We start from the raw sequence: 22,918 nt of genomic DNA, 5'->3' as shown, positions 1-22,918 counted from the left end.
ACACAGCGGCCGGATGGGGAAGCTCCGGTCCTAACCGTGCCACCTGCCTGGCTTCCGAGTCAGCATTTCAGTCCCGCCACACTGCCCTTCTATCAGGCTCGTCCCAGAAATCAGAAAACTTCCTTCTGGACCCTTCTCCCATCCCTGCTCTATCCATCTTCTTGTTTCTTTCTTCCCCACCTCACAGTCTTCTCCTTCCCCAGACCCTCTTTTGTGTTTACGAGGCATAGTCCCATGCATCCCAGGCTCGCCTGACCTCACTATGTAGCTGAGAATGACAATGAACTTTGGATCCTTCTGCCTCTATTCCCTAAGTGCTGGGATGTCAGGTGTGCGCCACCACGCCAAGCACCATCTTATATTCTTTCTCATTTCTTTGTTCTGATCCCTGTGTCCTGTTTGTGTCTGGCCTCAGATCTCACCTATGCCATGGGCTGGCAGATGAGCACAGAAGTTGAGACAGAAGGAGAGGAGCCTTGAGATTCTGAATCTTCCATAGGAATTTTTATGCTCACCAAAATACAGTGGGGAAACCCACTACATCAGGAGGTATGACCCACAGCCTGCCTTAGTTCCTGCAAGCATCTTCTGTCTCTGGGAGACAAAATCTAACTTGTCCAAAACCTGGAAACTCCAGTCCCTCACCAGAGACCCATTACAGAGCAGACTTAGGACAGAATCTGTCACTAACAGTCAGGCAAGAACGCGTGGACCACATCCTTCCTGGAATCAGTCTGTGTGCCAAAGATGGAAGGGACAAGGAAAGGACTATCCCCATCACAAAGGACCACAGCCAGTCAAAGGGACCCAGACTCTCAAGGGGTCTTGAATTCTCTGCCAAGCCCAGGCTCAGGGGGGATAACTGGGTAGTTGCTTTTGCTGGACTCAGAACCCATGAACTCGGAGAAGTAGACTCTGGACAGTGTCCATTGGAAGCAGTGGGTATGGGTGGTCTGATAAGAGGGGAGATGGGTGTTCCGAGGAAGCTCAGCTCACCCAGGGCTTCCACCAGCTCTCAAGGAGGAGTGGTGTCCAGAACAAAGGCCACCTGGGGGAGACAAACTGAATGCAAGCCTGTTTGACACAGCCCCCCCCCTCAACTCCCGCCAGGAATAAGAGTTTAAAGACTGATTTCTTTTCTGAGTGCCTGTCTCCCTTCTCCCTGAGCCTGCAGAGAGTAGGGACCAGACCTTCCTCTATAGCTGTGGTCAGCAACTGCCCTCTTGCTGGGTCTGACTCAAACCCTGGAGTGTCAAGAAGGTGGAACCCAGGTACAAAGAGCTTCATCAAGGGACGTCCCAAGCTCCAAGAAGGGGATACAGGCTGCTGAAGGGGCAGAAATAGCCTGACGTGAAGCTTACTATTTTAACACTGTACTCAACAAGGAGTTCAAGAGAATCTATATGTGATAGCTGGGGCCAAGAGTGCTACGAAGCTGAAGACAAAACCATGGGAAGGATAGGCTGGCTTCTGGTGGGTGACAAAAATCATGTAAAGAGCTCAAAGAATAATCTACTTTAGTGGTACCAACAGTCTGAAAAGTGGGACAATCCTTTGTCTTCCTGCCCCAGGGACAAGAAACTAAGACCCTAGACGGGCTAAAACAATATGAATGCCCGCCCCCAATCTCATGCAGAGATAAAGACTGACTGTGCTTTCTGAGAAAGCTAATTCTTTTCTGGTTTTATGAGTGTGTGTGTGTGTGTGTGTTTCATATGATTATTCTCTCATGATAAACCAAGATTGACCAAATAATTTTTCTGAGCCCACCTATCTTCATATCTGCTCATCTGTATTCATTCATTTTCAGGAAATTCAAGTTTTAAAGGTAAAAGATAGCTAAATATTGACTCACCAGCACCATTTTCGCTGTGGCATTTTCTCTGAGAATGATGAACAGTTGCAGCCAGAAAGCTTCTTTCCCAGGCCTGCCCTCACTTGGTAGTTCTGGAGAATCATTCGGTGTCTGATTTAGTTAGCCTGGCCATGAATGGTCTCTGATGGCAGAAGTCAAGAAAAGCAATCATCTCTTCATAGAGATGAGCTCCCCCAGACAGGAATGTCATGTGGGTTTTGTCAGTACTTCCTGTGTGAAAGGTTACCATGGTCAGGAGAGAGACTCATGTGAGATTCCATGCCAGGCAACATCAAGATTGGAGTCACGGTCCTTCCTGATTCCTGCCCTGGGGTTAATCTACAGGGGAAGGACTAGGGACAAGAACAGTCTCCATCATACATGAGGCCCAGGAGCCCTGTGATATTATTTCTGATACTAGACCACCAAGGAAGAAAGGGAGGGGAGATAGAGGCCCGCCCCCACACCTGGGGCTGGCTAAGGAAAGGTTTTAAGTGTAGTGTAAAGTCAGTCCATAGTTCAAGTGCCACCTGCCCTAGGCGAGACCTGATGCAGCCCCCAATGGCTGTTCTCAGCGCTTTCTGTCCCTGAACCTGAATCATCTGTGGGTTGCAGCCCCCAAGGGAACCAGAGGAGGACAACTCATACCCTGCACTTAACTAACTCCACTAGCAGTGGCTGGGATGAGGGAGGGGAGGCTTTTCCTAAGTCACCCCCGGAGAGCACAAATCCCCTCCAGATATGTAACCCCTAGGCTGCCGCAGTCAGTGCTGCCCTGCCTCAGTTGCCCCGTCAAAGAGTGCTTGGTCTTGGTTACCTCCTCTCTCCTAGTGGCTTCACATGGCTAAGGCCAGGCCCGCAGAGTTTGCTTTCAGAGCATCCGTGGGCTGGTGGGGGCTTCCTGGTGAGGTGCATCCAACTCAGGCCCTCCCAGTGTCCAGCATGGTGAGGCCAGCTCATGCTAGCCAGCACAGCCTTCACAGTGCAGATCTCAGTCTCCTGACTCACCTAGGAACCAGATCATTCTTCCTTCCTGGGCAAGGTGGTAAGAAAGCAATAAATTGGGTCCGTGACGGTGAGCTTAGAACACATAGAGCTGGGAGAGCCCCACCCCATAAGCTCTGAGGGTGGATAGAATAGGTCTGGGGCTTCTGAGAAGGCCAACTCCTCTACTGGGGGCTTTCAAACACCGCCTGTCTGATTTGGAGTCTATCTTATTGTGAGTGAATTAATTGTTGTGCAACCTAGAGTGGTGAGACAAGTTAATTACATAATTACCGCAGAATGACATGTTATTTCATGGCTGCAATATGGTGACTCTGTTGGAAACAATTGTAATTGCCCAGAAACGGCATTCGAGTGGCTCCGTTATCTCTCCATAACCATGTAATTAACTTGTGTTACAACTTTATCTACAGCAAACTCTGAAGTTAGGAGTCAGGCCTTTGGAGCAGGCACCCTGGACCTTAAGGGTCCACAGAGGGTCTGGTGTAGATGACTGTGCTACAATCCAGGGAGGTGATCTGCTTTTTTTCAAGTTGAGGGAGAAAACTGTTCTTCGTAGACTGCAATTCATCCATCTCTGCACATACTCAACCTCCTTTCCAGCCCACTATCGATCACACAGTCAGTACCCAACCCAGCCACACCTAACACAGGTCACATACACAAACACCCCCGGCACGTGCTCTCTCTCTTTCCTCACATATGCATGGGCATAAGTCCTTCACAGAGAATTCCTGCCCTGTGATCTTTGGTTCTACCCATTCCTTCCCCTGGCCACAAAACCAGGCCTCAGAGAAGCACCTGACAGCCTTATCTCCACACTTCAGACCAGAGGAGTGGGGCTGATGCAGAGCTATGAAAGGGGCAGCCAGAGCTGGAGATCACAGCCAGGCTCCTGCAATCCTGGCTTCCAGGCTATGGCCAGGTAGAAAACAGGCCCTGAGGAAAAGAAGCAAAGGTCTGAGTGGAGAGCCTCTCCATACAGTCTGCCCTGGCCAGACTTCATACTGCTGCCCATCGTCTGCTCTGCTCCCTTCCAGGCGCTGTGCCCGGCACTGTGGCATTATCCCTGCTACTCTCGGTGAGCCCAGCTCAGTCAGGCAGATAGAAACGCCACACTGTCTGCCTGTCTGCAGGTCCTGCTGTCTTCTGGCCTGGGCTGTCTGCCTGCTGGCTCGCCTGCCTGTCTCTTCTGCCTGTCGGCACATGTGTCTGTCTGACAGTATGTCCTCTGTCCCTGACTCTCAAGAATCATCATGGCCTATGTCTGCTGCAGGGAACGGGCCCATTTCAGGCCTCCCCAGTAGCTTTATGTCTCCCCTGCTGTGCGCTGTCAGTTTTCCTGGCTCCTCCCCCTTACTGAGGCTTCAGCTTTCTAAGTCCCTGGCAGACTCTTCAAGAGCAGGGACTGTGCCTCATCAATGATTGAACCTCATGCCCAATTCCCTTGGTGTTAACTCCAATGACTAAGACCTGGAGTAGAATGAGGGTTGCTGAGTGGCTCCCTGACCGTCTCCATCCTGCACAGATAAGCTGAAGGGAAGTAGAATTGTTCTTACTTGGTGAATAAGATTCTAGGTTCCAAGTCAGTCACCGTGAAAGAGAAGGGGGATCAGGAGGGTACTGCCACACTATGGGGGCTGTGGAGCAGGGATGAACTGTGTCCCCATCTGGTCACTTTGCTAGGGATTCCAGTGAGGGAGGGGTAGTCTAAAAGAACACCAAGCATCATGCTGGCCCCCTTCTTGGGGCTCTGCATGGCACCAGGATGCATGCTTTGTAGGAGGGAGAGGGATACCCCAGTTCTCACCTGTGGCTAGGGCACTCTAAGTTATTCCCTTCTTTCTGATCCCCAAAGCCAAGCTTGTTTTCCTCCAGCATATGCTGGAGTCTGCTTCCCCACGCCCTACCCACCAGAGGCAGGAGGTGGGGAGGTACAGCTGTGACAGTCACGTGAACAACGCAGAGTCATGTCCCCGGAAACATTCATAAGTTTAATCCACGCCAGTAATAAAATCGCATTACATTTCTCATAAAATAAATGTTCCCATTTATATACACAAGACAGACTGTACAGGCCAAGCCTGGCCCCAGGAGGACCCACAGAGATGGGCGGTGGTGATGGAGAAAAGCCACCTTCCCATTGACGATGACGTTCTAACTTGTAGGGCAGCGGCTGGCCAGCCCGCGCAGGCAGAGTGGCTGGCCGACCTGCCAGGCAGGTGGTCAGGCGGGCGGACGGACAGATGGACCTGGAGGCCAGATGCAGGGCGTTACTGAACCTGGGATTCAAAGGTGCCATTGAGCTGCCCCTCCTCATAGTCCATCTGACACAAGATCATGTTGTTCTTCAGAAAGAATTTGTCTCCCACGCAAAATCTAGAAAAATCCAAGCAAGAGAGAAAAGGCTGTAGGTGAAGTCCAGCAAGAGGAGGTCCCAGCCGGGCCCAGGAGGTGGGACATACAGGGGAGGTGGTGGCGCTGATGAGCTAGCTAGTTCTGGGAATCTTCCAGAGATACAGAAGAAACATCAGAGCAGGCCTGGTCAATCACTCTCCACAGACCCCTGCAGCCTGGGGTGGTGGGACAGACAGTAAAGCCATGGGCCTCCCAGCATGGGGTTACTCAAGGAGGTGCAGGAGGAATTTAGATAACTCAGAACAGTCCTGGAGAAAGTGCAAGAGGGCACGGAACCAGAACTAGACAGAGAGGAGACAGGTGGAGAATGAGAGATAAGAGGAAGTGGGGAGGGACACGAATCCCTTTGCCATCTCAGTCTAGGGCTTGAATCCTCGAAAGAAAGTGTGACCAAGCCCACAGTTTATTCTCCAACACAAGGGAGATCACACTTTGGTCTCTTTGTCCTCAGGAAGTATTTAGGGATTTCAAGCTTCTCCTCAAAGATATCTACTGGTGGCTCAGACTTTAAGCCCCAGCATCACGGACTCAATCACAGCATTGGATCTCAGTCCAACCACCAGGTGGCGATGGAACTTCACAGTGCTAGGAGGCGGTCTGGCCAGCGCACTGGGCCAGCCTAGTGTCCCCCGTGTTGCCTCTGGATCTCTCAACCTGGGGACATTTGTATGAATGCCTACCTAACCTGAGGGCTCCTGAGGAGATGTCCTGATTGTTGGTGGTAGGTTTCAAGCCAGGGGTGAAGGCCTTAAATCCCTCAAGGCTTCCCCCAGGACTGGGAGAGTGTATGGGACCCAAAAATTCACAAAGGAGAAATAGAGAACTGGAACCAGATACACAGGAGTGGAGTGAGGAGGGAGTGATATTCTCTGAAGAGAGCTCTCACCCTGTGGGCCTGGAAACCCTTCTCACTAGACAAGACACAAAACACATGCACACAGGTACAGGATAGTACACACATGTTTAAAGCATGTGCATAAACATTCTCACCTCATCATATACACGCAGTATACACACACTCTTGAGCATGAACAAGTACACACCAATCCCATGCACTAGTATCCATGTGTACACAGACATTTAAAATACATTCACAAGCACATATATACTGGACATAGTGGCCTACTCCAACAATCCCAGCACTCCCAGAACCAGGGAGGTAGAAGCAGAAGGATCATGAGTTCAAAGTTATCCACAGCTACATTGCAAGTTTGAGGTATTGGCCTACTTGAGACCCTGTCACCAAACAGAAATAACAGAGGTTGGATTGGAAATGTAGCTCAGTTGGTGGAGAGCTTGCTTAGCATGCACACAACTGGGTTCAGTCCCAGAAATGAATGCACCAGGCATGGCAATACAGGCCTGTAATCTCAGCACTCAGGAGCTAGAGGCAGGAGTTTAAGATCAACCATGGCTACCCAGCAAGTTTGAGGGTGGCTTGGGATACATGAGACCCCGACACAAAAACCCCTTCCCAAATGAACATATACTTAATATACATAGTGTGAAAATGCACACATATGCCATCATTAAGTTCATACAGAAAGTTGCCACCCATATGTGACCACAGGGTATAGATACACACATGCACACGTATGGCAATGACAGCATGCATACTCAGCTACACACACAAAAGAAGCCATACTTGCACACATGCCTCTCCAGCACCCCTGGCCCAAGCAGCAGGCCTCAGTCTGGGGTCTGAAAAGTGTGCTGGGTTGGCGGATGGCCTGGCACTCACCTCTGATTGCAGAGCTGGCAGGCGAAGCAGTCAAGGTGATACACATTGTCTCGGGCTCGCATGACCATCTCGAAAGCTGGGATCAGCTTGCTGCAGGCAGCGCAGTTTCCTGTGGTGCCAAAAAGCCTGCCAGGGGAAGGGCATGGAGGATTCAAGGGCCTGCCAAGGAGCTGCCTCCACCCAAGGACCTGCCCCTTTCTCTAGCTCATGGGATAGCAGGTGAGCCTACCCCACGGACAACTGCTAGATTAAGTTTAAAAAACTGGCATCTCCCTTCCCAGGAGAGTATGTAACTTAGAGTTGGGTGTTAGCACACACAATCCCCCTAGACCCATTTCAGGTTTCTGCCAGACTCCTTCAAGGCTGGCCCCTAAGCAAAGGCTTCAGACCCTCATAAGCCTAAGTCTCTGAGGAAATCTGCCCATCATGGGCTGTGTATCCTCAGGCAGTCACTTGGAACCTCCCAGAGCCTCAGTTATCCTGACTGTCAAAGACTAAAATGTACTATGCACTTAACAACGCCTAACCTTAACCCTAACCGAACCTGTAGCTCAGAGTCATGCTAAGAGCTTACAAAAAAAAAAAAAAAAAAAAAAAATCACCTCCTTTGATCTCAACACAGCCCTTTGAGGTCATCCCCATTCAAGATAAGAGTGACTCACAGTGAGCTAAATAGCTCACTGGGGGCACATGCCTGGCTCCTCTGGGAGAGTGATCTATGCCACTGACTTCTTGCTTAAATGCAGTGCTTTCTGGGGCTGTAGCATGCGAGAAGCCCTGGTCTCCACCCCAAGTACCACATGAGTCCTATGTGGTTGTCTGTGTCTGCAATCCCAGCACTCAGGAGGCAGAGGCAGGAGGAGCAGGAACGGAAGGAAATCCATATCTACGCAGGGAGTTCGAGGCCAGCCTAGTTGACACGCCTCAGAAATAAGATTATGGTGTTTTATGAAATCGTGTTCTGCCGTAATCTCACTGTGTCTCTCACCTATGCATCCTTTTCCTTCTTGGAACCTCAGTTTATCTTTTTGTAAAATGAGGCTGCCAGACCAGCACAGCCTAAAGATGCTTCTCACCCTGAACTCGTCCCCAAAGTAAGTTCCAAGGGAAGCTGGCACAGTGGTCTCTTTGGGGGGACATCCCTCCTTGCCGCTGCTGGCTGCAGAGCTCTGGGAACAGGGAGACAGGAAGTTCACTCCCTCCCCATTCATAGCAACCCTTGGTTGGGCGCTCTAATGGTCTGAGCAAACCAAGCTCCGCCTTGCTTCCTTTCTGCTGAGCGAGCTCTGAATGGTGCAAGGGGGCTGAGAGGCGGGTGGTGGGGCCTCTAATCCCCGATCTGTCAATGAGGGCTCAGGCACCTGCAGACCAGCTTGGCTCCATTATTCCCTGGCCTGAGCTGCCTGGTGGCTCAGATAAAGGCAGACAAAGGCTGGGTCGCACCATCTGCCTGCCAATGGGGGCCTTTTCTGCCACCAGGAGTTGCTGCAAAGGGCCAGCTCTGGGTGGTCACCCCTCCCTAACTTACTGGCCTACCTGGCTCCAGAAGTCATTCCTTACCTCTACCAGAGCATAGGTACAAAAGCTGCCAGCCCCTATGGCTGCTAGGGCCCAGAATGCCATGGGTGCTTTAGAGTTCCTGACAAACCCACACTACACCATGGTGCTCCTCCCAGTCCTGATGGCAGGCCACCAATTGTACAGTCACCTCTCCCTAGTCTGCTAATTCAACTACCCAGATGTCCCAAACCTCCAGACTTGAAGGTCTCCTTTCCATGCCCTTGGGTGTTAACTTCCTAAGCATATCCTTAACCTTTCCTCTCAGCTTCAGTTCTTCTCTACACTCTAAACACTATCACTTAAAAAAAAAAAATCTATTTCTAAAGCTAAAGGCAACAATTGAAAGGAAAGGTGCAGACAGGTAAATCTCAGGCTCTCCAGGGAAGGTGGGCAGTTCTAGATAACCCTACCCCCTCCAACTTGTCCTTTCTTGGAGCAGAAGTCTCACCAGCTCTCACCCCATCCTGCTAATTAATGTGATAGGCCTCCTTTCCTCCCAAGGCAGCCCAGCCACCGACCAGCAGCCAGTGACAACCAAATGCAGGTGCTGGGTCTCAGCCAAGGCCCCTGCTTCATGGCCTCCTTCCAGCCTTGCTGATGTCATACATGGCCTAAGGGAGGGTTAATTGGGGAAGGCAGCCCCAGGGGATGGGATCCAGGTTGTGGCAGAGGGCAAGAGCTCTGAAGAATGCAAGGTGGGGAATGGGGGTTTTAAACAGAGAAAAGGTTCGAACTCGATGCCCAGGGCTGCTGCAAACCCAGGCCTTTAAAAAGCATTGGCAGTACTGGCCTTGCCCTAGGGTATGATTCCCTGTGAGCCAAGATACTGAGAGCCTAATCCCGGCACACCTGGGCAGAGGTGGGCAGGAGATGCCACCAGGGAGAAAGGCCCAGGCAAGTCTGGGCCATTTCATCCGCTCCTCCAGGCCCCTTTGAGATATCCCCTGAGATACCCCTAGGAGACAGGTAAGGCTGAAGCCAGGCTGGTACCCATGGGAAGATTATCTTGGTGTCCAATTGCTACTTGTGCCTGCTTGGATAGTGTGGGGCCAAGACCAAGGAGTTAAAGACATAGACCTGCTCTGGGGTGGCTCACAGGGCTGACAAAGGGGTAAACAAGGAGTAGCCACACAGCTGTGCCCACAGGTTGTCTGGTATAGAGCTTGGGGCCGAGTTGCTCCAGACTGGAAGGATAGGGGCTGTGCGAGCAGGGCCGAGCAGCAGAACCCACCTCAGGTAGTCACGCCGGCACAGGATGAGGTTGGCCTTGGTGTAGAGCGTGGAGCCCACCTCGCCCAGGCGGCAGTCACAGCAGGCACACTTGAGGCAGTCCTCATGCCAGTACTTGTCCAGCGCCTTCAGCAGGTACCTGTCCTTAATCTTGCGGTTGCAGCCTGCACAGCCCTTCTGCTTCCCTTTAGGTTGCACGGAGAGCATCGGCACACCTGTAATGGGAAAACAGACGGGCATGGGAGTGACCTGGAGCTCTGGCAGACCCTCCTCCAGGGAACGGGGGTACATTTTTCTCTCTACTGCTTCTTCTAAGTAGAGGCTCCCTGGAGTCCTCACTTCCTACTTCTTCCCCAGGCCCCAAGTCTGGCCTTCAAGCAACATGCCATGCCTTTGTCCTGTCTAGACCCCTCAAGAGGTCTAGAGGCTGCTGGCCTTGCTGGGCCCTTCCCTTCCCAGCCACTGTGCCCTGTGTGATCCGATCCAGGCAGACTCATGTCCTCCTAACACAGTCAAAGCTGGCCACATTAGAGCTAAGAACGAGTTCCACCAAGAGTCCCACCTCCAGCATTTCTTGAAGTGCAACGGTCACTCTGCATGGACCATGGCAACTTCCACCCACAAGTACAGAAAGGTAGCATCAGGAAGAAAGGGGGAGGCTCAGGGTATCAGCTGAGGGGCTGTGTGTGGCTCCCCTCACACACAGCCTAAGTCAAATTTCTATCTGTCCTGGTCTGAGAGAGAGGAGAAATAGAGAGGAAGGGAGGGAGGGAGGAATGGAGGGACGAAGGCTCCAGAGCCGCTGAAGCCCGGTTCAACCTCCCAGTTTAGGAATCTCCCTCCAGCAGCTCCCTCGCAAGCTTCTCAGCATATAAGGAGCAACAAGTACCAGACAAGACTCAGTGGGCAGTCACTGAGGGCAGAGCCTTCTGGGAGGTGAGCATAACACACACACACCCTTGTGCACAGTATGATGTGCGGGTGTGGACAGAGGTGAGCACACAGGCACACATGCCTGGTCCTTTCCCCCAGAACCACAGGGAAGAGCAGCTGAGGAGAAAATGAAGAACACAGTGTCCACACAAGAGACCCCAGAAACCAAATGTCTGATTTCCCAAGGAGGGCTGCTCTGGAACAAGCCCCTTAAGAGAGCAGAGGGTGGGCTAGAGGCAGACTTTACCTATGACTAAGCACAGTCAGCAAAGCCTGCCATTCCAACAGGCCAGCTGCCAACAGGCCTGGAGTCTCTGCTTCCACTGGCCTTATCATGTCCCAAATACATATGTATCATTCGATTTCGTCCCCATCTCTGCCATGCCCAGCCCCAACTCTGTACCCACCTACAGGCCTAGATGCTGAGCCACCTCCCTCCTTTGCCCTTTCTTCAACAGAAAGGAATATGTATGTCCTCTGGCTTCAGGGGAGAAGCTGCCTCCTAGAGACCTTAGATTCATAGCCATCTGGTCAGAATGGCCCTTGACTTTCTGGGCAGACACTCTCCCCTACATCCAGGGAAACTGAAGTTCAGGTGGTGATCGTGACCACTACACCACTGATGGAGACAGCTTCAGGATTTGCTCCTCTCCCGTGTTTCTCCTGCCAACCCCTCTGACTTCTGCTGGAGAGGAGGAGAGGTCCTAGGTCAGGGAAACCCTCCCTGCAAGAAGAGAGCTCAGACCTATGGCAACACAGGACCAAAGGGACAGGTAGGGGCCTGGAGGCGGACACCCTGTAGCTGCCCCAGGCAGACAGAGGTTGACCCCCTTTCCGTTCCTCCTCCAGTCATCTGTTAGCTGGGAAGTTCGCCGCCTAATTTCCTTAATGCAGCTCTAAAGGTTAATTGGTCTGAATGAGAGATAGTATTCAGGATGATGGCTGTCCCAGGGTCAGCCTGTGTCTCCTCTGACAGAGCTCAGCTCTGTCTGCCCATGAAGCAGACCTCATGACAAGTTCCTTCTAAGGCTTGGCCTACAGGGAGGGATGAAGTGTAGAAAAACAGGGGGAGGCCTGGGGTTCCAAGGATGGGAAGACTGTCCCTGGGACCTGTGGAGGGGTATCCAGTCAATAGAGCTGTTCATATAAATACTAATTCAGATCTCAAGGTAGGGCCATTATAGCCTCAATACGACTGCCCTCCTTCTTGTTCACCTGGCTTGGCCTCTCCAGGGCTCTGCACTTGGGTGCTGTCAGTAGGCGGGTGAGTAGCTGCACCATACCAGGGAAAGCTTGCAGCCACTAAGTTATATTCCTACATGAAAAAGGGACAGTGCAGACCCCAGCTCTAAAGCATCTACGCCAGCTCTTCTGCCTGATAGTTGGCATTCATCCCAAGCTTGGGCTTCCGCATGCCTGGCCACACTTGAGGACCCAATGGAAGCCACAAGGAGTGATAGCACAGGGTGCTCCTATACCCCTTACATTCCCATCCTCCCTGCGCCCATGCTGGGCCTGCCACACATAGGTTACCTAAAAAAGTCTATGCAAGGCTCCAGGACGTGTGAACTCTGATCCCTGGGCTCTGCCTAACTCTTACAGAAGTGGAAAGCCTGTGGAAGAATCCTACGACCCTGATTCTGGACACCAAGGCAGAGATCACTGAGGTTTCTTCACCTAGGAAAAGCCTATCCCAGCATGCGCCTGTGGGTGGACCAAGCTGTAGCCAGGTAGTCCAAAGGAAATGGTCTAGCCTCTGACCCTTAGTTCCCCCATCTGCCCAGTAAGGCAAATGGAAATAACCCCTTGCTTCCCACTGGAGTGGTTTTGACTCTGCAGGGCCAAATCCTGTAGGGGAGGTAAAAACACATTCCCAGGGAAGTAAAGGGGCTTTAATGGGGTACATCTACAACTTCCTGCTCCCCAAATGAGGCCTGGGCTCCTACTCCTATCTCCCCAGCCCCCTCTACCCTGCCAGCCAGGCAGCCCTTTGCAGACCCTCCTGCCCCTCCTCCGCTGGCTCTGGGAGCAGAGCCTCGGGCCATGCACTTTCCATTAGGGAGATAGCAGCCTCTGCTCAAGTCCATTTGGGATCCATTTTAGCGTTATCTAAAAATCAAATCTACATGGTAATCCTTTTAACGTACTCCCGACTTCAGGAGGGGGAAAAAAAACAGCTTTGCACTCCTTCAGGAGAGGTTTTAAAGCATTACCCAATAATTACTACTCACGCATGAAAACACCCATCTTTAACAATGGAGGCTGCCTGTGCCCACACACATGCCCAGGCACACGCTTAGGTACACACACTGGGCCTGGCGACACCACAATCAGCTCACTTAGCCCACGTGCCACCCTCAATCTCAGGGTGCAGAGGGAATGATGTTTGAAGGGAAACAGGCTGAACTCTCATCTTCTGTCCCAGGGAGGGGGCAGCAGAGTTGTTGAAGGAGGTGGCCAGGCTGTGGGGGAAGTCTTCAGGTTCCAGGTCCCGCTGTCAACAGTGAGTTATCTAAGAGGTCAGAGCAAGGCTCCAGGCCTGCACAAACTCCGATTCCTGGGCTCTGCAGAACTCTGACTTCACCCTCAGCTCTGCAATGTGGGTCAAAGTCAGACACCCCAGTGATGAGGTGAGCCGGGCAGAAGCTACCAGTCCTTCCTCCTATGATGCTCCTCACCCTGGAGAGAGGCCTTCTATACAAGAAGCTGTCTGCCAGCCAGACCCCATAGCCTCGGCAGCTCCTACCTATGCAGCCCAACCCAAGCTGCTCCTCTCCTGTGGGATGTGGGCGTCTCCAAATTGGAAGGCTAGGGGGCTCCACAGTGGACAGCAGAGAGAAAGCCCTGAGTCACAGGAGCCCCCCCCCCCCCGCCACTTCTGCAAGGCCAGTTTGCCCCTGGTGTGTCTACTCCACTCTGCTGCAGGTCCCTGCAGCCCACACCTCAGGTATGCCCCCTACTGGATTGCAGTCCTGCCAGTGACAGATACCTAGGGACAGAGACTGCAGATGCCAGCCAGCATATCCTGCTGCTCCTGCTGGCAACATCCTGGTGCCCTTCCCGTTCGAGCCTTGCCAGGGACCTTGCTTAATTTCTGCCCCAAGGGTGGTGCTCACCACTGTTCCGGGAGAAATGCCATTGTCCAGGCTATGTCCTCTGTGCCATAAAGGACAGAGTCAACTGTGGACCCTAAACTGGGGGCTAGAGGCCCTCTGGAGAGCTGGAGGCCCGGAGCAGTCCCTCCCTCCTGACCTGCACCTGTGACATGAAGCCATGGGTTCTCATTGTTCACAGACTGTAGTTCAAGATGAAGCTAGGAACCTGAGGCCATAGCCCAGAGGCTGGAATGGGGTAAGGAACAATATATACTCCACTAGGGTGCTATTCCTTAGGGTACTTGCTTCTTCTAAACTTTTTATCACTTTGAGCTTTACATTATTTTAAAAGATACATATTTTGTGTTACCCTATCTGTTCTGAAACTAACTCTGTAGACCAGGCCAGCCTTGAACTCACAGAGATCCACCCGCCTCTACTGCCTGAGTGTTGGGATTAAAGATGTGTATCACCACCACCCGGTTTAAGGTTAATCTTAATTTTGTGTCTGTCAGTGTGTGGATACGTGCATGTGAGCCCCGTGCCAGTAGAGGCCAGAGGCACTGGATCCCTGGAGCCAGAGTTCCAGGAAGTCGTGAGCCACCTGGCATGGGCTCTAGGATGTGATCTCAGGTACTCCCTGAGCAAGCCATGAGGAACAAGACAGTCAGCAGCACCCTTCCATGACCTCTGCATCAGCTCCTGCCTCCGGGTCCCTGCCCTGCTGTCCTGACTTCCTTTGATGATTAACAGTGACGTGGAAGTGTAAGCCAAACAAACTCACTCCCTCCTCAAGTGACTTTGGTCATGGCGTTTCATCACTGCAGCCATAGCTCTAGCTAAGACACTCATTCACTCGAGGAATTCCTAGGTATCCATCAGCACTTCTGAGGCAGAACAGCCAGCTATTTCTGGAGTATCCCTGATCTAGATTTATCTGATACCTTTTCATTAACCCTGGGCCTTAGTTTTCCTCTTTGTAAAACGGGTATGAAAACAATACTCTTGCTGGCCGTGGTGGTGCCTTTAATCCCAGCACTTGGGAGGCAGAGACAGGTGGATCTCTTTGAGTTTGAGGCCACCCTGGTCTACATAGTGAGTTCCAGGACAGTCAGGACTATGTAGTGAAACCCTGTTTCAAAGAAACAAAAACAAAAACAAACAAAACCCAAAACCAAAGGAAATAAAGAAAAGAATCCTCAACTCAGAGAGCCCCCGTGAGTTATAAAGGAGTCTTTAGGATGAGCTGAACCTGAAGGTCAAGCGAAGATGAGAGTCCCTGACTCAGCACACTGGGAAGCTCAGGGGTCGACACTAGGGACAGACACTTCCTTTGCAGAGCAGAAGTCAGATATGAACCTGCCACTGTGGTTAGAATCAAGTGGGCTCTGGCTAGATTTCAGAGTCATCCAGAGGCCAGAACAGTAGTCAGTGCAAGCTTGTTCAGGAGGAAGTCAGCCCCACTTGTTTGCCCAAAGGCAGCCCCAGTGGCCAGCTGAGTAGGAAAGGATGGCTATAGGGCTCAGGGAGGTCTCTCGGAGATTCTGAGCAGTGTTCTGGGGGGCCAGGCATGAAGAACCTTGGTATCCCTCCTAATCCCTTAATGAACCTCTGTGTTGGGTCCATAGTAGGCCACAGAAGGAGACTCAGCTGTAGGCCCTACCCAGAGCCTCACAGCACAACATGGATGCCAGGTACCTTCCGGGGCTCCCCTTTCTCACCACGAGCACCCCTGCCCCTGTGATAAGCAGGGCCCTGGGATGGGCAGTCTGACCTAACACCCTAAGGGTTTTGCTCACTGCTGAGTTAGGGCTGCATTCCTTCCATCCCAGCACTGGAAAGGTAAGGTGTAAGAAAGGCTCCTAACTAGTCTGCAAAGCAGACAAAGTTGGGATTTGAACCTTGGCAGTCTGTCTCTGTGCCCCAAGTGTCCTGACCCAAGGCAGGGCTGCTCAGCAAGGTCCTAAGGACACTCACACAGGAGGCTTCATGAAGACTGGACGAAAACTGGGAAGTATGAAGATGCATTCAGCTACAGGACACAGGCAGAACACACAAACACTCCTCCACGGGCATGGAATCACACAGGCCCACAAGGGCCACACAAGAAGGGTTTGTGTCTGCTTCGTTCTCTCCATATCCGTTCCGTCAAAGCCCAGCTTGGAACTGACACACACACCAGGTGTTCAGTAACGCACATGAAAATACATTCATGCGTGCAAGTGCGCATATGCATGGTTGGGTCCACACACATGTTGGTGCGCTGATGTAAATGCACGCTGAGGCACAGGTGCACGCAGCCACCGGCTGTCACAGCCACCACTCTTAAAACAAACTCTGATTTGAAAAAAACCCTGACACCTCCGGGACAGAAGGAAGCAGCAGTCCTGAATCCTTGCAGAGCCCCAGAGCCCCCAGCAGGCAGCCCTGTCAGCCTAGGACTCAGAGGCCTCACAGATCGGGGCTCTTGCCATCCACCGGGCCCCATCCCAGATGTGGAGCTGCAGAGAAGTACCCCGGCGGATCCCGTCTCTGCCCCTCCTAGGCATCAAGCCCCTCGAATAAAGAAATTTGAAAGTGTAATCTAATTCTGCCACATCTCTCTCAATCTCGTTTTCTCAGAAGTAACTCTATTTTGCACAGGCCCGTGCAGCCTGCAAGAAGGCTTCCATTTCACACTGGTTTTATCTCCACAATTTCTCGTCTGACTGCACTCCTATCCCAGGCCCTGCCACGTGGCAGCCGAGGCCTGAGCTAATAGCATTTCCTACTCATTTGGAATCAAAAGCCACAGAGAACAACTGTTGGGACCCACGGCCATGGTCACCTAGTCCACACTCATTACTGACCTCTTTGCGAGTCCATTCACATCATGGTGCTTACTGGGTCAGGTAAGGGAGGGGAACAGAGGCTCCCATGGCCTCCAGCTCCCTGTTGAGTCAGGGAGGGAAGACTGGGAGGCGGGTCAGCTCGGGGACGGACTGATGCCTTTGCCTCTGAAGTTAGAGAAGATGGGTAGGGAGACATTTGAAGACACATGGCCTCAGCTGGAACTCCGGTTCTGTTATTTTCCAATTTTGACTCCATTTGTTCATTTACTAAAGATGGGTAGACTGTGCTAAATGATTGTTCTGAATATTAATTTAGGTCATAGCCATGAAGTACTTTTAACTAAGTTTAAAACAATAACTTAGGACAATCAGCTAAGAGAAGGCACGTGACTGCTATGAGCCAGCAATTCTATTCTTAGGGTCCTGGTGAAGAAGCAGAGCTACATGCAGAGGTGAAAACTTGCAATTCCAACTCAGGGTAGAGGGGGAGGCTCAATGCATGGCTGCAGGCTTGTGTGTGGATGATGGGTGGGGCCCTGGAGAGTTCTGGAGGGGGCCTGGCACAGGGTCAGACACTGAAATGTAGTCCTACAGTATGTGTCTTCTCTAAAGTGCCCAGTTTCTCTGGGCAGTCTACAAGAGTGTCCCTAGCACCTGCTGCCAGTGTCACCTCACGCAGATGGATGGTAACATTCCACGCCACCCTTTCACTCATTGTGAAGTAGTGCCCAGAAATCTCATGCTATTTGCCCCATGGCAAACCTGGGCAAGGATGACCAAGGATGCCACGGAGGCTGGCTACTGTGAGGAAGCACCCATGCCTAGCCTGCTCTATCCTGGGATCATGGGTGGCATCACACTTTTTCCTAAACAATAGGGAAAAGTGAATTTTTTTCTTGGGCTCCATGTGAACCGTGCTAAGGCAGAAAGCTCTGGGCTACACTGCAGAGACAGCTAACAGGATGGCTGCTTGAGGGTAGAGCGCTGATTCCGGCTTAGCAGGGTGGAGAGTAAGGGAAGAGTAAGAAGCAGGAGGCACGTCTGTGGTGGGGGTTGTGGGAGGCCAACTGTCCTTAGGATCTTATATCTAAACCCTGAAAGCACTGTGACCTTAGTGTCTCTAGAGATGGAAAGCGCTGAGGCCAGGGTTGTGGGAGAAAGCTGGACTCCGCAGGGCTTGGAGCGTGAGACAACGCCTTGCAGACACTCTTCATCCACGGGGGAGCAGGGGGGGCACCTCTGACAGAACATCAGATTGGTGGATTGTAAATAACAGATTAATTTTCCCAGTCTAGGTCCTGGGAAGGTCAAGACCAAGGCATTGACCCATCCATTGTCTGATGAGGGCCTGCTTCTAGCTCATGGACAGTTGCCTTCCCGTTGTACTTCACACAGCAGAGAGGTCCCACACATACGCATATCAATCCCATTCATGATTCTGCCTTCAAGGGCCACACCTCCTAACAGCACTACTGCAGTTTGGGATTAAGCTCAGAGATTTAGAGGAGACATATATTCCAGGAGCCAGCTGGGACCCTGTAGAAGGGTCAGCAGGAGGAAACACTCAAGACTCCAGGACAGCTTCATGGGCTAACCTCCCACAGTCTTCCTAGGTCTTCTGTGGGTTCACCTGGTCATACAGGAAGCCGTGCATGCTCATTGGGGTCCCCTAACTAGTACGAGACCTAAGTTAATGGCACAGATATCCAATGTGGCCTCTCCCTCTGTGTCAGGAATGGGTGCCTTCTATTTCATTTTGTTTTTTGTTTTTGTCTTGTTTCCCTGCAATCTCAGGCATAGCTAAATTCTACAGATCTAAGCTAGGAGCTCTGATTACCAACCCAAACCTGATCTCTGTGTTCTATCTCCCCTTCAGGGTATCCATCAGCCCCATCCCTTCCCTCTGTTCCTAAAGGAACTCAGCATCAAACACCACACACACACACACACCCCACATACACCACACACACATACCACATACACACACACCCCACATACACCACACACACAGCACACACACCACATACACACACACCCCACATACACCACACACACAGCACACACACCACATACACACACACCACACATACCACATACACATACACCTCACACACAGTACACACATACCACACACCACACATATACTATACACATACCACATACACACACACCATACACATACACCACATACACACACACCACATACACCACACACACATACATACACATACCACACACACCACATACACACATAGCACACAAAGCACACACCCACACACCACATACACACCCACACACCACACACACACATACATACACACACACACACCACATACACACACACCACACACAAACCACACACACACAACACACACACATCCTGCTCCCCATCCACTTCTTTCCATTTCCAGAGCCAACTTCTATCTTTTAGAGCCAGGGTCTCATACAGCTTCAGGGTGGCCTGGAACTCACTATGTAGTCAAGGATGACTTTGAACTTCTGATCCTTCTGCCTCTACCTGAATGATGACATTACAGGCATGTACCACCCTTCCCAGTTTATGCAGTGCTGGGCAGCAAACCCAGGGCTTTATAAATGCTCATCAAAACCTCTCTCAACTGAGGCACATCCCCAGGCCCCCATTCCCATCTTTCACTATAATTTGGGCATAGGTCCCCCACGCTTCTTTCATTCAGCAGTAAGAGAAGCCTTGCCAGATAAACCAGGCTGGTCACTGCCCAGCTTGGAACCTCTCCATGGCTTCCGGTACCCTGAGCATGGCGCACCTGCTCTGCATGTAGCCTGGAGTAGCTTCACGTGGTCTGGCCCCCTGCCTCTCCGTCCATGTTGAGCTACACCCACTCCTGCTCTCCCTTCTTGCTTCAGGCTCTTTGCACATTGTAGATTCTTTCCCTGATTCGTGGGTGGTTCCTGCCTTCCATCCTGGAGCTTTGTCAATAGGGAGGACTTTTTACCCCCATTTCCTTATTTAAACCACCCATTCCCTGCCTGTCATTTCCTTTTGAGTTTTCAATAGCAACTGGTCATTGCTTTTGCTTTCCTTTGGAGAATTTACTGGGAAAATGATGGGCTTCTCTCCCAAGAATAGAAGCCCCTAGGAAGGTGCAATTCCTGTCTTATCTGCCACTGTTCTCCTAGCACTGAACCTGACAGCAGTCCTAAGCATCGCTTCAATAAATGAATGAAGAGACTTAATGGCAGCTATCCAGCTATTACTGGCAAGCGTCTCTGGTTGGAGTGTGTAGATTTATATAGCGAGATCCCCAGAGAGGGGGGCCTTGATGGCATACTGCTGCCCCCCGCCACATAGCCCAAGACACTTGTGGTTCTGTGGCCCTCTTGAAAAGATGAGACAGGACTTAGTCCTGCCTGCCACAGCAACTTTTGTTCTCCTGAATGTATGCAGGTATATTTGTGCTTATAATGGGTGCCAAGGATCAAGCTTGGGTCTCCGTGTTCATACAGCAAACACTCTCTTGAAGTACATTTTTGAGAGGTGAATTCCAGGGCTCTACTCCATGATTCTTTTACACACTAACACTCTGACCTCCTCAGGGAGTAATAGGCAGTACTGTAGGGTTCAGGGGTCAGTCGGTGGGAGGCCAACAGTTCTGTCTTTTCCTCTTCATCTCTGTCCTGGACCCCTTGTCTCCTCATACAGACCTGGCCTCCCTTGCTCTTATGTGAAGGTCCTCTAGGTATATTAATGTGATTTCTTTCCCCTTATAGCCTAGGTTGAGCCTTTAGCAGCCAATGGGAAGAAACGTCGCCCCGCCCCTGGCATTTTCTGTAGAGAACCCAGGTCCAAGCCTTTCTCTGTCCAGAGTCTTCCAATTTCATCCCAGGATGTAGAAGCCAGCCCCCATGTTCCTTAGAGATGTGCTGCCTGGAACGACACATCTGTGGAGGACCAGAGAGGATGTGTCTGGAAGCTGTGTTCCCCAGATGGTGACTCAGCTATATCCTGGGTCCCTGCAAAGCCAGCATCACCCATCTAATGAAACGGGGCTCCCACGAGGCCTACAATCTTCAGAGGAGGAGGACGACGACCCAGACTCTCCGAGGAGTCTCAATTTCACAGCATCAGGGACGTGAGCACCAACGCGCTGAACCAGAAAGCGAGAGTCTGGCAGGAGCCGCAGACACACCGTGAGCATCGGGAGAGCAGAGATTAGGGCCCTTCAAAATCAATTTTGAATTCAAAGTTTTAAATGTGTTCTCCAGGCACAAAGACGGGATCCTCCAGCCAGGCTTGGCCTACCCAGCTGCTGCCTTTGCTTCTCTCCTGAAGCAGCAGAGCACAGACAGCATCTGCTGGTTACTATGAGAGGGACAACAGGGAGTGGGCTGCACCTTGTCACTAGGACAAAAAGGACAGGGAACACGTCTCAGTAATAGCTGAAAGAGCATAGAGCTGGGGATTCCTACTGACATCCTGGGGGGCTACCAGAGATCTTCCCTGCAGGACTGGGAACAGCCCAAGCTTCTGGGAAGCAGGTTAGTTGGTGGACTTTGAAGTGGGATAGCTATGGCTTCCAGACCAGCCACGGGCTCCTGGGGAGAAGATCCTTGTTCAAAACAAACTTCCCTTCCAGCAAAACGGAGGAAGAAGACCCGACATACAGCCCCAGGGAAGTAGGGGGCCTGGAGCACAGCCACAGGGAAGCAGGGGGACCTATGTGGCAGTCAGCAGAACAGACTGCTGCGAATACAGCCACCAGCTGTGCGACATGGTATCCATAGCTGGGAGCTGCCTGTTGGTCAAGCTGTCTGTCATCTGTCAGGCCATTCTTGGGGCACTGTGAAGTGGCAGCAATACAGAGGGCACCAGAAACCTGGGCAGAATAGACTACTGCAGCCAAACCATGGAGAAGACTCCAGAGCTCGCAAGAGGAAGGCCTTGGGGGCCCAGATCATCAGTGTGTGCTCCAGATGTCCCAGCTTGGTCCTGTGCTCCTACTGGGGCTCCTCTTAGCTTATAGCTGATGTTTTCCCAGGCTCTGGGTTGGGAAGCTACCCTCTAACAGTGTCCCTGCAAGCACAGCCTTCCCACTTCTCCGAAACCTCAGGCCTCTTTATGCCATGTGCCTACAACATAAACCCCAATAACCATGAAGCACTCAGCAGGAGACAAATAGCCACAGGAGCATTAGGGTCTTGCTCCTGCTTCATGGGGAGCTCCTAATTTAAAAAGGAACACTGGGGATAGAGGCTGGGGTTCCCAGACCACATAGGGGAGAGAAGACAGGGGCCCCCTAGCTTGGGAGTAGGCGGCTGGCTTTGCAAGGAAATTGCAGCGAAGGCCTGGGTAATGCTCCTTTTAGTTACAGCATAAACTGCGGCGATAAAGCGTACCTGGGGAATGTTTAGAGAAAGCACTAATGATTTCTTCCCCAGTGGTTAATAAATTCACTTCTAGATCAATTTGTTCGCGATAGAGCCCGGCGAGCGGAACCCGCGCGGCGGGCACAGCCGAGTGTGTCTTTTTCAGTATAAATGATTTATTACGATGATTAGCGGCACATAAACAATTTAAAATACAACGCTAATTAGTTTGGGGAAGAAAGGAGGGGAAAAGCCACCCTGCCTCTCTCCCCATTATGTCCTACTTCTCTAAGTATGTACTTTTTAATTAAATCCAAATGTCACAATAAATTTAAAGTGTTTTATTACTGCTTGGGCTGACTGAGGCAGTCAGGCAAGCCCCCTCACCTCAGGCACCAGCAGGCAGGGTGTGTGTGGGGGGTTGAGGATCAGGGGCACCAGAAGGGCTGCTTACATCTCTTCTCCAGGGTGAGATCTCTGGGGCTCCTGCAAAGTCCTCTAGGTTTCTGGCAGCCCCGGACTGGCATACGCTGGAATCTGCCAGGTGCCTCCCACCTTCCCAGTCAGTCTGAGGAGAATCTCTTCCTTCAAGCTTGCTCTGAGCAGCCTAGACGCCTGTCACTTCTCCATGATGGCCCCATACTGTCCTCTGTCCCCTTCAAGCACCCAGAGTGCTTCACCTAGTACCTTCTGTGGGGGACACTTCCTGTGTGCCCCCTCCAGGTTGATGATCAGCTGTGGGTGCTTCAGCAATTTATCCACAGTCTCACAGCTAAAAATCAGGACTTTGACAAAGGCTCTGCTCCTTCGCTAGCATGCTCTGCCTTGGAGTCTACACCTGACTGAATCTGGGTCTCATATCCTGTGCTCAGGACTAAGTAGAGAACTGGAGGCTTCAGGGAGC

The 22,918-nt window shown here is 51.6% G+C and overlaps 1 protein-coding gene across 2 annotated transcripts in view; it reads right to left on the bottom strand.

Moving 5' to 3' along the window:
* Window positions 1-4,840: 4,840 nt before the first annotated feature.
* Window positions 4,841-22,918, bottom strand: part of Lmo1 (LIM domain only 1) — a 36,263-nt gene continuing 18,185 nt past the window's right edge. For both annotated transcript variants that reach the window (XM_057778586.1, XM_057778587.1), the window contains 3 exons: window positions 9,811-10,024; window positions 7,020-7,145; window positions 4,841-5,239 (listed from right to left, as the gene is read on the bottom strand). In XM_057778586.1, the coding sequence (XP_057634569.1) occupies window positions 5,134-5,239; window positions 7,020-7,145; window positions 9,811-10,024 (446 nt within the window). In that variant the 3' untranslated portion in view covers window positions 4,841-5,133. The remainder of the gene's footprint in view (window positions 5,240-7,019; window positions 7,146-9,810; window positions 10,025-22,918) is intronic.

This window comes from Chionomys nivalis, chromosome 8, assembly GCF_950005125.1.
Source record: "Chionomys nivalis chromosome 8, mChiNiv1.1, whole genome shotgun sequence".
Lineage (NCBI taxonomy): Eukaryota > Metazoa > Chordata > Mammalia > Rodentia > Cricetidae > Chionomys > Chionomys nivalis.
The sequence above is the reverse complement of the archived record's forward strand: the minus strand, read 5'-3'. Positions and strand labels throughout refer to the sequence as shown.